The sequence below is a fragment of the Phyllostomus discolor genome, chromosome 14, assembly GCF_004126475.2.
Source record: "Phyllostomus discolor isolate MPI-MPIP mPhyDis1 chromosome 14, mPhyDis1.pri.v3, whole genome shotgun sequence".
Taxonomy (NCBI): domain Eukaryota; kingdom Metazoa; phylum Chordata; class Mammalia; order Chiroptera; family Phyllostomidae; genus Phyllostomus; species Phyllostomus discolor.
Genome location: NC_040916.2, coordinates 42,874,950 through 42,890,131, shown reverse-complemented (window position 1 = coordinate 42,890,131; position 15,182 = coordinate 42,874,950). Strand labels below are relative to the sequence as shown.

Here is a 15,182-nt window from a genome sequence, read left to right as displayed (position 1 = left end):
TAAAATCAGATCCCCAAACAAGGTTCCTGTTAAGGGGATTTGACATAGGCACGATAAGAATCTAATAAAAATAACTCAGCATGAAATTGCTAATTTTCGAGGGGAAATGGTAATTGGGAATTTGTGAGTGTAAACAGTTTTCCAGGTGTACTAACCCAAACTTGCAGGACCTGACTCCTGGAAAGATAACATTTATGGGAAATAGTAGAATTTCACGGGACACTGAGGGTATCTCAGACATTCAAGCCAGTATTTACTAAGCCAGTTAACTGTTTAAACGGGTTTTCTTGATGCCTAGCAGCTATATCTTTTGGAATCATGCTATTCTGTATTCTTTTGATTATTTTTGAAAAAGCTTAAAAATATGTAAAATATAACAAACACTCATGTTCCCAACACCAAAGATGACTGTTATTAACATTTTGTTATATTTGCTTGACTTCCTTATGTTGAGAAATATTTATAAAGCAGAGAGTCGCTTGAATACTCATCCTTGCCTCCTCCCTTTGTCCCTCTTCCCTGGGCCCCTTTTCTCCGTCCCCAGGCAACCAGAATCTTGGATTTGATGTATGTCAATCTAGCCACTTTTTCATACTTGTTTTTGTGCATAATTCTGTGAACAACAAGTAATATGGTTTTTTATGTGGTTTTTTTAAAAAATATATTACATGAGTGTAGCACTTGTGTTTGTTTTTGCTTAATTTGTGGGCAAAGACTATATATAGGTGTGGAAAATAAATCCTCCTTTGCAGCCCAGAACTCATTGTTTGGTATACATAGAAGAAGGAACATGATTTAAATATATACATATATATTTATATATTTACAAAGAAGTGGTGCCGTATTGTAGTACATTTTTGGAATTTCCTTTTTTTCACACAGCAGTATGTTTTTGTGATCTTATATTGATACATATAAATCTAGCTCACTCCCTCTATTTGTTGTGTCATATGCCATTATATAAATATGCTATATTTTATTTAGACATTCTCCTATTACTAAACCTTTAATTTTACTCATGCATTTATTTAACAAGTGTTTATTGAGCACTTACTGTGTCTTAGGTCCTGTGCTAGGTATTCATGTTATATTGATGAAGAAAACAGACAAAAATCTTTGCTACCATGGTACTTTATTGGGGTAACACAAAATAAAAAGTATAACAACCAAGCTAAACATAAAGTATATTAGAAGGTGATAGGTTATACAGAAAAAAGTTAAGGAATGAAGAGCGGTATTGAGGGAAACAGATCAGATCAGTATTTTCAAGAGTGTGGTCTGGGTAAATCCCTTGGATAATATTTGAGCAGACTTAAGGTGAGGGACTTAGCCAGGTGACTATCTGGGGGAAGAGGATTGCTATCAGAGGAAAGGGCCAGAACAAAGCCCCTAAGGTGGGAGCGTGCCTGGTGTGCTCAGGAAACCCAGGACTGGGGAGCAAAGAGGAAGAGGAGGAGGATCCGAGTCACAGATAAGATGGGGTTGTGTGGGGGATCATGCCTGGTCTCATCGTCCATTGTAAGGACTGTGGGCTTATACTCGGAGGAAATGGGAGGTGCAGGATTTTGAGCAGAGAGGTGATAGTATATATGTGTTAAAGGGGCCACTTCGGCTGTTACGTTAATAACAGATGGCTCGGGAGCTAGCATGGAAGCAGGAGACCAGTTCAAGAGTTTTTCCAGGAATGCAGGTGAGACTTGATGATGCCTTAGACCAGAGGGTAGCAGCAGAAGTGGTAAAAAGTGGTCAGCTTCTGAGGATGTTTTGAATGTAGAAGCAACAAGATTGGCCGATGAATCACATACAGAGTATAAGAGAAAAAGAGGGTTTTGCCTAAGTCACTGCAAAGATGTAGTTGCCACCAACAGAGATCACAATCATTGAGTTGGAGATGCCATTAGACAGCCACCGAAAGGTGCTAAACAGATAGTTGGGTGGATGAGCCTGGAGTTCAGCAAGGAGGTCTGGCTGGAGTTATGAATTTAGAAGTCATCAGTTATATAGATTGTATGTAAAGCCATGAGATGAAATGAAGCTGCAGAGAGTGTCAGAAAGAATAGAAGTAAAGAAACAAGGACTAAACCCTGGGTGCTTACAGTATTAAGAGGTCAGGGAAAAGGGTGGGAATTACACAAAGAGACCGAAAAGGGGAACTCGTGAGACAGGGAGAAAAACTACAGTAACGTGGTGTCAGGGAGCCAAGCAAGAAAATAAATTGTAGTGGAGGAAGCCATCACTTGTGTCAGATGCTGCTAAATGTTTCAAGCCAGTGTGACAACTTGACACCATCACTGTTGCCGACAGTGACGAGTGGCCACAGTGGAGTGGTAGAGCTGACCCCCTGACCGGAAGGGTGTTAGCAAGAAGGGGGGTCTCGTCAAACACACTGGCAGCTCTGGCGTCTTTCTTTACCTTTTTTCATGGATGAGAACCCATTCTCCCCAGCAACCATTTTGAAAGGATTTTCCTCCCCTGTGGAGGAAAACAGAGATCTTGTCGAAGGTCGGAAAGTGAGGACTACTCAAACTATGTTGGCTGTTACTGCTGCAGAATAATTTGTGGGTGATGCCTCAGAGTGGTTGTGGTGAACTCCATCTGCACAGCTTTTTAAAACAGTTTTATTGAGGTATAATTCACACGTCATACAATTCAGTCATTTACAGTGTGCATTTAATGACGTTTAGCATATTCAGAGTTGTGTGTCCACCACCACAATCCATTTTAGAGCGTTTCCATCATCCCAGAAGGAAACCCTGTGCCCACTGACATTCACTCCCGTTGGCCTTCTGCCCTCTCCCTGGCAGCCTCCGATCTGCTCTTCCCTGTTTCAGTTTGCCCTTTCTGAACATTTCATACAAATGGAATCACATAGTACATTCTTTTATGGTTGGCTTCTTTTAGTTAGCGCAATGTCTTCAAAGTTTATCTGTGTTGTAATATCTATCGGCACTCCAGTTGATTTTAGTTTTGAATAGCGTCGCCTTGTATGGATATACCACAGTGTACTCTCAGGCAGTGGACATTTGGGTATCTGTACTACTATGAAACTATTATGAAAAATGCTTCTATGAGTATTCGTGTCAAGTTTTTGTATGGACATATATTTTCAGTTATCTTGGTACATACCTGGAGTAGAACTGCTGGGTCATGTGGTAACTCTACATTTAACATTTTGAGGAAATGTTAAACTGTTTTTAAAGTGGCTATTCCAGTTTGTATGAGGGTTCCACCAACAATGTGTAAGCATTCCAAATTCTGTTTCCTTCTCCAAACTTGTTATTCTTTGTCTTGTAAAAAAAAAATTATTTACCTGTCCTAATGAGTATGAAGTAGTATCTCCATGTGGTTTTGACTTGCATTTTTCTAATGACTAATGATGTTGAGCATCTTCTCATGGGCCCATTGGCCATTTGTATATCTTTGGAGAAATGTTTTTTCAAATTCTTTGCCCATTTTTTAAACTAGATTATGTGTTTCTTTATGATTGAGTTACTAGAGTTCTTTATATATTCTGAATACAAGCCCCTTATCAGATATGTGATTCGCAAATATATTCTTCCATTTCATCAATTGTCTTTCACATTCTTGACAATGTTTTTTGAAGCACAAATTTTTTAAAGTTTGATAAAGATCATTTTATCTCTTTCTTTTGTTGCTTGTGCTCTTTATTTAACACACAATGGTGTCATATTTAACACACCATTGCTTAAGCCAAGGACCTAGAAATTTACTGCTATGATTTTTCTAAACATTTTATAGTTTTGGCTGTTACATTTAGGTCTGTGATCCATTTTAACTTAATCTTTATGTATGGTGTGAGGTAGGGGTTCAATGTCATTCTTTTGCATATAAGTATTCAGTTATTCCAGCTTATTTGTGAAAAAGACTATTCTTTCCCCCACTGGAATTAGCCCAGCACCCTTGTTGAAAATTAATTGACCATAGACATATAGATTTATTTCTGAACTTTAAATTCTATTCCATTGATCTACACATATATTCATATATACTATCCTTATACCAGTACTACATTGTCTAGATTACTGTAATATTACACTGATTTATTTTTGGATATTAAATCAAGCATGTATTTCCAGGATAAATCCTATTCGCTGATGTTGTGTAATTTTTATGTATGTTGCTGGATTCACTTGCTGGTATTTTGGTGAGGATTTTTGCATCTGTATTCATAGGGGGCCATTGGTCTGTAGTTTTCTATTGCTGTGATGTCCTCGCCTGTTTTAGTATCAAGGTAATCCTGGCCTCTTAGAGTGAGCAGGGAAGTGTGCCCTGTTCTTTCAGTTTCTGGAAGAGATTGTGAATAATTGGTATTCGTTTTTTAAATGTTTGTTAGAATTCACTGGTGAAATCCCTCACACCTGTGGTTCATTTTTGTAGTTACAGTTTGTTTGGTGCTTTTCTGCAGCAGTTCTGTAGTGTCTGTCTTCAGTGCTGTGCCTGGCTGCCACCGTCTCTGCTGGGTTAGCCTGAGCCCAGGTCCTGACTGAACAGGAATTTCCAAATGCCTCCATCCTGTACTTTCGACCCTTGGCCAAGGAGCCCTCACAGGGCCTCGAGGTGAGAGACGGGGGCCTGCTTAGGCCTTTCCGGGTGCTGTGCACAGCCCAGCACGTGCATGCGGCCATCCGGGTGCCCGGGAGTATGGCAGGTCTTTTCCGAGCACCCAGCAGGTGTATCGTTTTGCAGCTTTTCTTTCCCTTTAAGCCTTTTGACCAGCCTCGTGTTTTCCCCTGCCGGTGTCAACACCTCAGGCAGCTGCAGTATTAAGTCTTTGCTGCTGAGTATTTCTGAAAAATGTCCAAGGCTTTTCCAACTGCATGAGCTCTAAAACAGGTCAAATGACAGCAACCCTGCACATGGGGCTTTTCCAGGGGGCTGTCAGACAGGCCAGCAGTGACAGTTCTCTGGAGATGGGCCTCTCTGAGGCACTCCAACCCCAATTTTCCCCATCCCGTGACAACTAGGCTGCTGGTTTCCATGGCTACCACAGACCTGGGGGAGGCTGATGGGAATTGGATGCGTTAAAAATGCCACAAAGCTCTCCGTTTTTACTGAGATTTGGATGTTTTTCTTAAATAAATACTCTTCAGGTTATTGCCACCTTGGATTACTTTCCACAGTTTGGAAAAAGTCGACTTGGACAGTGTTTGCTAGTGTGCTCTTGCTTCTGTGAAGGAGCAGATTCCCAGGGGCTACCCAGCTATTCCAGAGTGCCCACCACCTGGCTTTAAACACCAAAAAGGTTTTAACTTTATTTTATTGAAGGCCCAGGGTAGCTGGATTTACCGCCTCTCACCTGTGTTCACACGCTGAACACGCCCGTGTAGCTCATGCCCAGAGGGCTCTTCAGGCCCCTTTGCAGCCTCCAGCTATCCCTCTGCCACGGTAACATGTTTCTGAATGTGATATCATTTGAATTATTTCGTGCATACCCTTTTGTTTTCATTCACCCTTGCCTTTATGAGATTGGCCTGTATCATTGAATGCAATTGTTCATCCATTCTCATTGCTGTCGTGTTCCATTGTGTGGCCATACCACTATTCATCCATTCTACACAGGTGGGCAGTTGGCTTGCTAACAGTTTGGGGCTGTCACATTCTATTCTTGCACACATATTTTTGAGATCACTCCTGTTAGATATATTCCTAGAAATGGACTACCTTGGTCATACGTCATATGAATGTTGAGCGTTAGTGGACATAGTTTTTAAAGTTGATATATGACCAGTTTACATTCCACAGCAATGTATAAAAGTTCTGTTTACTGAATATCCCCACCATAGTTGGTATGATTCAGCTTTTTCACTTAATCATCCCAATGCGTGTGTAGTGGTATCATAGTGATACCATTTTTAATTTGCATTTAATGCACTTGGCCAATTTTCATAGGTTTGTCTGCTATTTTCTTATGAATTTGTAGGAGTTTCCACATTTCCTGTATACCAATATATTCTATATACGTTTACAAATATCTTCTCCTGCTCCGTAACTTTTCTTTTCTCTCTTACATCACAGGTGGCAAACACAAGGCCCGCGGGCCCAATCCTCCCCTCCACCTTGTTTTTTCCAGCCCAGTGGCAGGGCCAAGCCCCTTGCCCCTAGTTAGGGAGTAGTTATGTTTATAAAGTCCTAAAATTACATTCAGCCCTTTGAAGGCAACCGCAAGGCTGATGTGGCCCCCAGTGAAAATGAGTTTGACACTCCGGCTTTAAATGATGGTGTCGGATAAAGAGTTGTCCATTTTAATGGAGTTTAATTTATCTAGATATTCTGCTTTGTGTTCAGTACTTCTTAGATTCCATTAAAAATCCTTACTGGCCAAAGAAAATTAAAGATGCGACCAACTGATTGAATTTTTTCTGCAAAAATTTTAAAGACTTATTATTTAGACAGAACCCTAGTCTATCTTCAGGAATACCAGTGCTTCCCCGAGAGTATATATTACAAATGATTGCCCTCTTTAATTCACAAAAACATCCACAAAACATCATGCCTCATAGAACTCTGTTCCAGAAGATCTTTTGTTCTTCCCCATCAAACCCAGCAATTCTGTTGAGTAGATTTCTTACCCCATTTGTTTCTAATCACCATCTTCTATGGTCAGAGACAGTAGAGCCCTTACATGTGAAGTCTTCTAACTTCTGCTCTCTGCTTCTCTCCCACAAGATACAACCTCATCTATATTTATCTCCCCTCCTCCTGTTTCAGTGGAAGATGTTTTGTAAAGTAGGCCTATCCCCTCCTACTAGCTACCGCCATCTCTACCCTTTCTTTAAAAAGAAATGTCTTATATGTGATAAAGTTGCATAGGACTAAATATACCCATGCAATGAGTGCTTGGAAAACTGATGAAATCTAAATAGGGTGGATAGACCATACCAGATTCAGTTTCCTGGTTGTGCTATTGTATTACACTTATGCAAGATGTTGCCATTGGGAAAACTGGGCAAAGGGTATGCTGGATCTCTCTATATTATTTCTTCCAACTATACATGAATCATCTCAAAATTAAAAGTTAAAAGTCATCCTGAAAATTACCCATAATAATAACTACCATGTACTGAGTGCTTACTGTGTGCTAGATACTGTTCTAAGCACTGGTCAGGTGGATACTGTTGTTAACTTCGTTTTATAAATGATGAAAGTGAGGCACAGAGAGGTTAAGTCACTTGTGCAGGGTCACCCAGCTAATAGTGGCAGAACTTGCATTAGAATGCAGGCAGCCTCACTCCAAAGAGAGAGCTCTTAACCACTTCTTTGAGGAGGAGTGAAGAGCCCTTAGCCTTACTTCTTGTACACCCGTCTTCATCTCCTGCTTCCTACTCAGAGTCCAGCCTGCCCCCCTGTACTTTAGCATGCTTCCAGTCACTGCCCGGAGACCACGTGTGCCTGGATGACCAGCAAGCCTGTTGCTAAATCTAATAGATTCTTTTTGGTTCTAACCATTCTTTCTGCAGCCTTCAATATTGATCATACACTCAAAAAGTATTTATTAAGCAGCTACCATGCGTCAGACTCTTGATTTACAGCAACGAACAGGAGGCAGAACTGCCATCGCTGACGAACACACGTGTCCTCACTGTGACCGTCGGGGGTCCAAAGTCTTCGGTCACTGCTGACTTGTCTGCAGATGGCCATCGTGTCGTGTCATGATTTTGTTTGTCTGTGGCCCAAACAGGTCATGTTATCATTCTGTGTGTGGTTTCACAGCATAGCTCAAAACATACTACATTGAAATGCCATTTCTACTTTTCTCTGGATCTGAACCTTTCCACGAAGTTGTCTTGGAAATATGAGTAAATTATAAAAAACAAAAAAAAAAAACAAGGCTTGAAGTGTTCTACTCTTCTTATATAATTAGTAATAATAAATTGTGAAAATTGCCTTTGACCTTTTACCTACTTTTTTCTCTGTCTTAAGAATACTTGAGCTTAATTTTATGCCCCCTTATTTGGAAACACCAGGAAGATCTCTGGAGGTTAGATTAAAGTCTCATTCCATTTATCAAAATAAAATATAAACTGCTACTCCAAGGAAAATACTTGACCTCATGGAGACCTGATACTAGCTATTTGCTTATCGCCAAAGCCACGCACGTGAGCCCATGTGGAAGGAAGGGAATCGTCTCATCTCTTTCCTCATGTCCACGATTATTTTCCGTGTTACTCCTCTGCCGGGTTCAGTAAAGAAGAAACAAAAAATCCCCTCCGACTTCTTCGTGCCAAAAGCCAGCTCTTGTGTGATTAGTTCTAATAGGTGTGTGCTCTGCCTGATGATCAGAAGCCACTGGTGTCCTCCTGCCTCCAGCCTGCGTCCCTGTGCTTGTCCGGTGGCTGTTTGTTTATGGCGGCAGCAGTTAGCAATTTGCATGGACGGTGCGGTCAGAGTCGCTGCCCTCAGCGAGGCCCAAATGGCCCTTGGAAGAAATATGACAGATTCAGCCCAGCAGCTTGCAAAACTTGAAAAGCGATTCCTTGTCAAACATGTGAAAAACAACTCTTCCTTCTCCATGACTTGAGGGAAAAAATGAGAAACTAGCTTAAGCCAGATGGCGATTCCTCGCTGGTGAAATAGGCCTGGGCTGACTCAGCCCCATCCCTTTACGCTCCCTTTGCAAAACCCACAAAGAGCACATTTGGGGCCACTTTTCAGAGTTGGCAACAGCCTCTGCTTTTGAAGGAAATCATATGGACACGAGTAAAGCCACAGTGGGTGAAGCCTGGAAGTCCCCAGGGTCCGGAAACAAGACACACAGGCCTCAGGTTCCAGGTCACCACCGAGAGCCTGGCCGGGGCCCAGGAACCGCCCCGGTTGTGACCAGGTTCGGTGACTGGATTAAGGCTGGTTAAAACAAAAGCAAATTGGGAGAAAGCTATATTTTTTGTTGTTGACTAGACTTCTTTTTTAAAAAAAAAGGCGGGGGGAGGAAGATGGAAGAGGAAAAAAAGAGGAAGAGGAGGAGGAACAACTAGAAACTATAAAAACACCCTTTGAGATGACAAAGCGATTCCTAAATTGCTCTTTATTCTAGGTCTAAAGGATCAGTCTTTAAATCCAATACCTTTCTCTACCATTTACATGTAAGGTATTATAGCTATTTTCCTATAGTTAGAAGTCATTTAAACTGGATTTGAACCTGTGTGTGTGTGTGTGTGTGTGTGTGTGTTTCTTGATAACCTTGGCTTTTCAAAGAGGGAATGGGATTTAGTGAAATCCTCTCACTGAAGATTTTGAAACAGTGTGGTCAGCCTCTTGAAAGGGATGTCGTAAAGAGGATTTAAACACTAGCTTAGCAATGGCATTGGTTAGTTTTGAAGATTTCTTCTTCACCTGTGCATTATGAATCCATCCCTGTCACCTGTCCCTTTTAATATTACCTTGATTTGGGGTAACACCTGTCTGTTTAGTTTTGTTACGTATGCAAGAAAACATTGACCACCCTTGTTAATGTTCTGCCTTATTTCTTTAGGTGGCTGAACACACACAATTAAGTTGGATCCTCACCTGCATGGTCAGACTACCCCGACTACAGCATTTACACCAGTGGAAGGTAAATGCTATCACCTAATTAACAAGCAGAAGTTCAAAGTCTGCGTTACAGCTGTTTTTCCCGCTTCTGTTTATTTTTGTGGTAGGCTCTGGGAATCTTGAGTTACTGACTCTCCTAGTCTGCCATGCACTAGTAACTAGAAGAGCTGTTTTTAAATTCTGTGCCTCGCTGTATTCAATGGAAATTAAAAGAGTTCCCTAAGATTCCTTCCAACTGAAAAACTGGGTACAAATATACAACTCATTACTTGATTTTATCTGTGTATGGTTGAATCAGAGTAACCTTTGGACGGGCTTGGTCATGGCTTTGAAGCTGCCACATTGTAATGAACAAACAATCGCTGTATCTGGATTGCTGGACTCCGCAGTTGTCCTGTTGGCACTGGGATTAACTGGCAGTGAGGCCTAAGAATGTTTTCACTGTGGGCAGAAGAGACAACATATTTTATTCAACATTTAAACAAGTTGAGTCCGGGCAACAGTTCAAACCCACAGAAAAATTAAGGCTAGACTTTTTTCTTAGAAGTTCAAGTAAGAAAGATAAACTGGTAATTCACAGTACTTTACTTCCATTTATTTTTGCAACTGGATAACCCAGGGGTAGGTCGGCCCTGACTATGTCAGTGCTAATTTCAGTTCCAAGCTTCTTTCCAGCAAGCTGGCTCAGCAGCTGTGCAGATGCTGCAGAGGGCTGTGGACAGAGCTTGAAAAAACAGTGCTGGGAAAAGAGGCTTTGATGATGCTGCAGAATCGTTACCTGACAAGAATTCAGAACAGAATTCTGTGATGTTCTCTGCCACACTTTAGCTTTAGGCAAGACTTTCCGACTTTCCCGGTTTATCCTAGTGGCCTAACACTCAATTGAACACTGAAATCCTTTTTCATAAGAGCTGAATACTACTTTAATGGGAAATGTTCCTTCTTGAAAACAGTGTCTGAGGACCTCCTGATACCGCTAACCAGTGAATGCTGTGATGATACTCTGGGGGAGTCTTCCCCTGTGCCCGTAATTTCGTATTTGTGGGGAAAACATGGACTTCCAATGCCAGCCTTAACCTGGAGCACATTACTGCCTTCTGTGGTCATCTCTTCATTGACAAATACTTGCGATGCTTCTCCAAGTCTCCTGTTACACTAGGTGCTAGAGGTTCAGCAGTCACCAGGACAAATGGATGCGGCCCCTTTCATGAGGCTTCTAGTCTATTGGAGAAAAGGCAGTGAAACAAGTGATCAGAAAGTATGAGAGAGAAAAAGGGAAGGTTCCAGATCTGAGAGCACCAGCTTGGTTTTGATGGGGCAGTGAGGGACAGGATAGTGCGGTAGGAAGGTGGAGGCAGGGCTGCCAAGTTCAGAGCTATTAGGAGGATTAATGAGATAACAGATATACGCCATCTGGGGTTGATAATAAGCACCCAATAAATATTAGTGCTCTCCACATCTTTCCCTTTTCTTTGTAATTTCAAGATCCAGTCTTCTAATATAAAAAGGCTATAAATCTAATGCAGTGGCAATTTTTAAAAATTGAGTTCCTTTCACATTCGCTCATTTCCAAGTCAAACTTTCATTATCTCTACCCAGAGATCGCTGGGGACCAGCCTTTATCAGGGACATTGCAAGGAGGTGAACGGGGGCGGGGTAGGGGGGGAGCTGGGTTTGAACTTTCACATTGCCTTTGAATGGCCTGCAGCATAGTTGCTGTAAGCCAGAAACCCCTTGAAGCGGTAACCAGGAAATTTAAGTTTGGAAGTGAATTATGGAACACTGACGTTGAGGTGGTTGGAGCGAGAAGCTCTTGCCTTTCAGACCCCGAGGGACTCCAGGGGTGTGTCTTTGCGTGCTGCCGGGCAGCCCCAGTCGGGAGTGTCCTTGAGCCTGGTGCTGGGGGTCATCCAAGTCCATAAACTCAGTCATTCGATTCATTCGGTCATAAAAAGACCCCTGAGAAGAGATTCGTGTTAGCGAAACAAATGAGATTCATCTACACACCAAGATATCTATTTGTCATTGTGCATGCAGTGAGATACCTAGGCCTTGGAAGCAGTTACCAGTGAGCTGCACATAATATCCCTTGCTAATAAGTAGCCCTACTCAGAGAACCAAGTTAACCTGTCACCTGTTTAACTGCAGCAGGGAGCTGGCATCCCCAGGGCTCACATTCAGCGGCACGTACTAGTAGTTTACAGCTGGCAGCCATTGCTCAGCAGGCATTAACTGTTTCTAATGTCACCTCTGGTGCTTCCCCGTTAAGGAAATATTCTGTTCTCTACAACCTGTCCTGTTCATTGGAATCACATTACTTTAGCACCTAAAGACCAATGCAGATAATTAGGATTGGTAGATTAAAATTTCTCTTCTTTTTATTTTTTCAGTGTCATGATTGGGGGCGGGGCGGGTTGTTGTTTTCTTAGATGTGAGTTTAAGGGAACACCCCAGTTTTGTCAGCAGCACAGTGTGAGACTTGCTGGGATGTTCCCCCAGACACACAACAGGCATTTGATGTTATGTTAATTTACAGACAGTTCATTTCATGACATTCCCTGGCCTTCCCTGTGAAACCGGGAATGTATCCCTTTCAGAACCTTGGAAACACTCATGCCCTTAGCTTAATGAAACGAATGAGAGACCGTGGCAGCGGTGGAGTGCACTCCGCTCATTCCTGCCTAGGCCTGGAGCGTGAAGGCGAGCCGGCAGGAAGATGGCTCAAGCTGCTAAAAGGGGTGGAGATGCAGTGTGTCTACAGGTGGCGTCAGATTACCATTTACCTGGTATAAAGATTTCTTACCTTAGTATAACTAGGTTCATGTCGATGTCTTCCCCTCCTCTTTTTCACCCCACAGGCAAAGACTGCCAGGCAGAAGCATGATGGCACCGTGGGCCTGCTCACCTACCCGGTGCTGCAGGCAGCCGACATCCTGCTGTACAAGTAAGGAGCTGAGTGGGTCCAGTCTCACACACCTCCTGCTGACAAGGGGGCGTTTCAACCTATTCCAGGGCAGTGGGCTCACGGGGAAGGTGGACACAGAAAAGATCACAAGAATTGGTTTGCATCTATTCTGCAGTAACAGATACTAAATTCCGGACATACGTTCCAGTGTGAAACTAATAGTATTAAGGTCTAACACTTAAATAGCATGCACGTGCTGAAGACTGTTATAAGTGCTTTCCATACATTAACCCATTTAGTGCTTTACAACTCCTTTGAAAAGTTGCACTGTCATCATGCCCATTTTACAGATGAGGGAGCTAAGGCACAGAGTAGTTAGTAATTTGCTCAGAGTCATAGAGCTTGGACCCAGTATTTGAGGCTAGTTTGGGTATAGAATTTGTGCTTTTAGCCTCTCTGCAGCATGAACTTCCCCAGTAATCATTAAACTTCCAGAGTTTCAAGGGTTGATTTCTTAGATACTCCAGATTCTAGAGCAGTGCTCATCAACAGAACTTGCCTGCAATTATGAGTTGTATCTGTGCTTCCCGAGACACACCTGTGTATAGCAGTTGGGCACTAGAAATCTTGACAGAGGAGCCAAATTTTCAATCCACGTGTAAGTGTGATGGTGGCGTGGAGATGACAGTCCGTGTGCCTTGTGGCGTGACCCCAGGGCCGTGGTGCAGTTCCCATGGAAACAGCCAGAAGATAGCTGCTCAGCTTTCAGATAAGGAATGTCGAACATTACATGCAGGCTATCTTTAATTCTGATTAAAACGTATATATAAGGGTCATGTGTTTGTTTCTTGTATTAACTTGAATGCTGGGCTCCTGGTAGTATTTAATATTTATTGTAAGTGACTTTTGATTTATCCTGGGAAGTCTATAATACATTTTCCCAGGAGTAGTAAGTGAAAGTCTAAGGAAGATCTGATCATATATGTCCTAGTGAAGTAACACCTTTACTTAGAAAGGTTCTAGAAAGAGCCTTGATTTTTAATCGGTAAAATAGGAATAATGCTTATCCCACACAGGATGATTAAAGGATTAAAGTGAAATATGGGCCAGACGGTGCTGTGACTGAGAGCTGCCACTTGGTGATGACTGATGATGATTATGTTTTTGACAGTGACAATCTTACATCTACTTTCATTTCCAAGGGCTACTTGTTTCTAGAGCCACAGGCTGAGATTTTTTTTAGCACCAGGATGTGGAAGCGCAGGAGCACGGCAGATTTCCTTACCAGTCCAAGAGCTGTAGCGGGCAGGTCCTCTGAGCTCAGGGCTGGGAGAGAGCGGAGTTCACCAGGAAGGAGTGCCCTCTGTGAGAACAGGGGCTCGGAGTGGGGAAGGACTTTAACTGGCCTCTTCCTTAACCCCTGGCTTCACAAATGCCAGCGGATGGGGTTCAACAGTTTTCCCAAAGCGGTGGGGTCAGTCCTGGAATGCTGGAGCCTGGAGCCCGGCTCTGGTCTCCGGAGGCCCGTGCCGACCCTCCTGACGGGGCCAGTAATTTTGTCAGGAGACAAGATCATGTGAACAGCCAGAACCACCCAAGGTCATACACGCTAAAGTGATGATGAATTTACCCTCATCAGTTGCCCAAAATACAGTTGGAGGAATGATAAAATACTGCACTTTCTCTCATCTGCAAAGTGGGTTAATGCTCATGGGGGTTATTAAACAGATTTTATATAAATAAAAATCACCTCACATATTATCAGTGCAAACATTTTGAGTGTAAGAGCAACATTTGAAAAGGCTGAAACTGGCAAAAATAATTCCTTAAGATCCCCAAATCTGCATATATTCTAAATATATATGTCATATAGATTTCTATATTATATATTATGTCATACATTATTTTTATATACTGATAAATACATTATTTTTAAAGATTTCATTTATTTACTTTTTTAGACAGAGGGGAAGGGAGGGAGAGAAGCCTGGTGAGTTGCCTCTCACATGCCCACAACTGGGGCCCTGGCCCGCAACCCAGGCATGTGCCCTGACTGGGAATCAAACTGGCGACCTTTTGGTTCATAGGCTGGTGCTCAATTCACTGAGCCACCCCAGCCAGGGCTAAATATATTATATATAAATACAAAAAAAAATTTTAAAGATTTTATTTGTTTCCAGAGAGAGGGGAAAGGAAGGAGAGAGGGGAAGGGAAGGAGAGAGAGAGAGAAACATCAATATGTGGCTACCTCCTGCCCCCTACTGGGGGGGGGGGGTGCCTGGCCCACAACCCAGGCTTGTGCCCTGATCAGGGATCACACCAGTGACCCCTTGGTTCACAGGCTGGTGCTTAGTCCACTCAGCCACACCAGCCAGGGCTAAATACAGAAATGTTTATGTATTCTAAATGTGTAAATACAGGGTCTGGCACAAATAGCACCCCTTTTTAATTACCAAGTCTTTTATTATGAAATCATAAGCATGTAGTTCTGTGACATAGCAATATCACACTCAAGCACACCATATGGCATTTTAGGTGAAATGTTCAAGTTAAAACTATACATTGTTGCACCCATATTATTACCCTACCAACCACACTCACGCAGGCCTTCCTGCTGCCGGAGCCTCTATATTTCCTGTGCTCGGCCCTTTTTGGAGCCATGGCTCAGGTTGTGAGTGTACTCTTTCCTTACACAAAACAGGAACTGTTTCAGATGTGGCAGGTGACC

The 15,182-nt window shown here is 42.5% G+C and overlaps 1 protein-coding gene and 1 non-coding gene across 2 annotated transcripts in view; both read left to right on the top strand.

Annotated features, from left to right (window-relative positions):
- WARS2 (tryptophanyl tRNA synthetase 2, mitochondrial) overlaps positions 1 to 15,182 on the top strand; it is a 78,151-nt gene that overhangs the window by 46,166 nt on the left and 16,803 nt on the right. Inside the window, exons 3-4 of the mRNA XM_028502764.2 lie at positions 9,491 to 9,571; positions 12,408 to 12,493. Of these exons, the coding sequence (XP_028358565.1) occupies positions 9,491 to 9,571; positions 12,408 to 12,493 (167 nt within the window). The remainder of the gene's footprint in view (positions 1 to 9,490; positions 9,572 to 12,407; positions 12,494 to 15,182) is intronic.
- LOC114489288 lies at positions 677 to 793 on the top strand. The gene has a single exon (XR_003683854.1). It is a non-coding gene; the product is annotated as a small nucleolar RNA SNORA40 (small nucleolar RNA).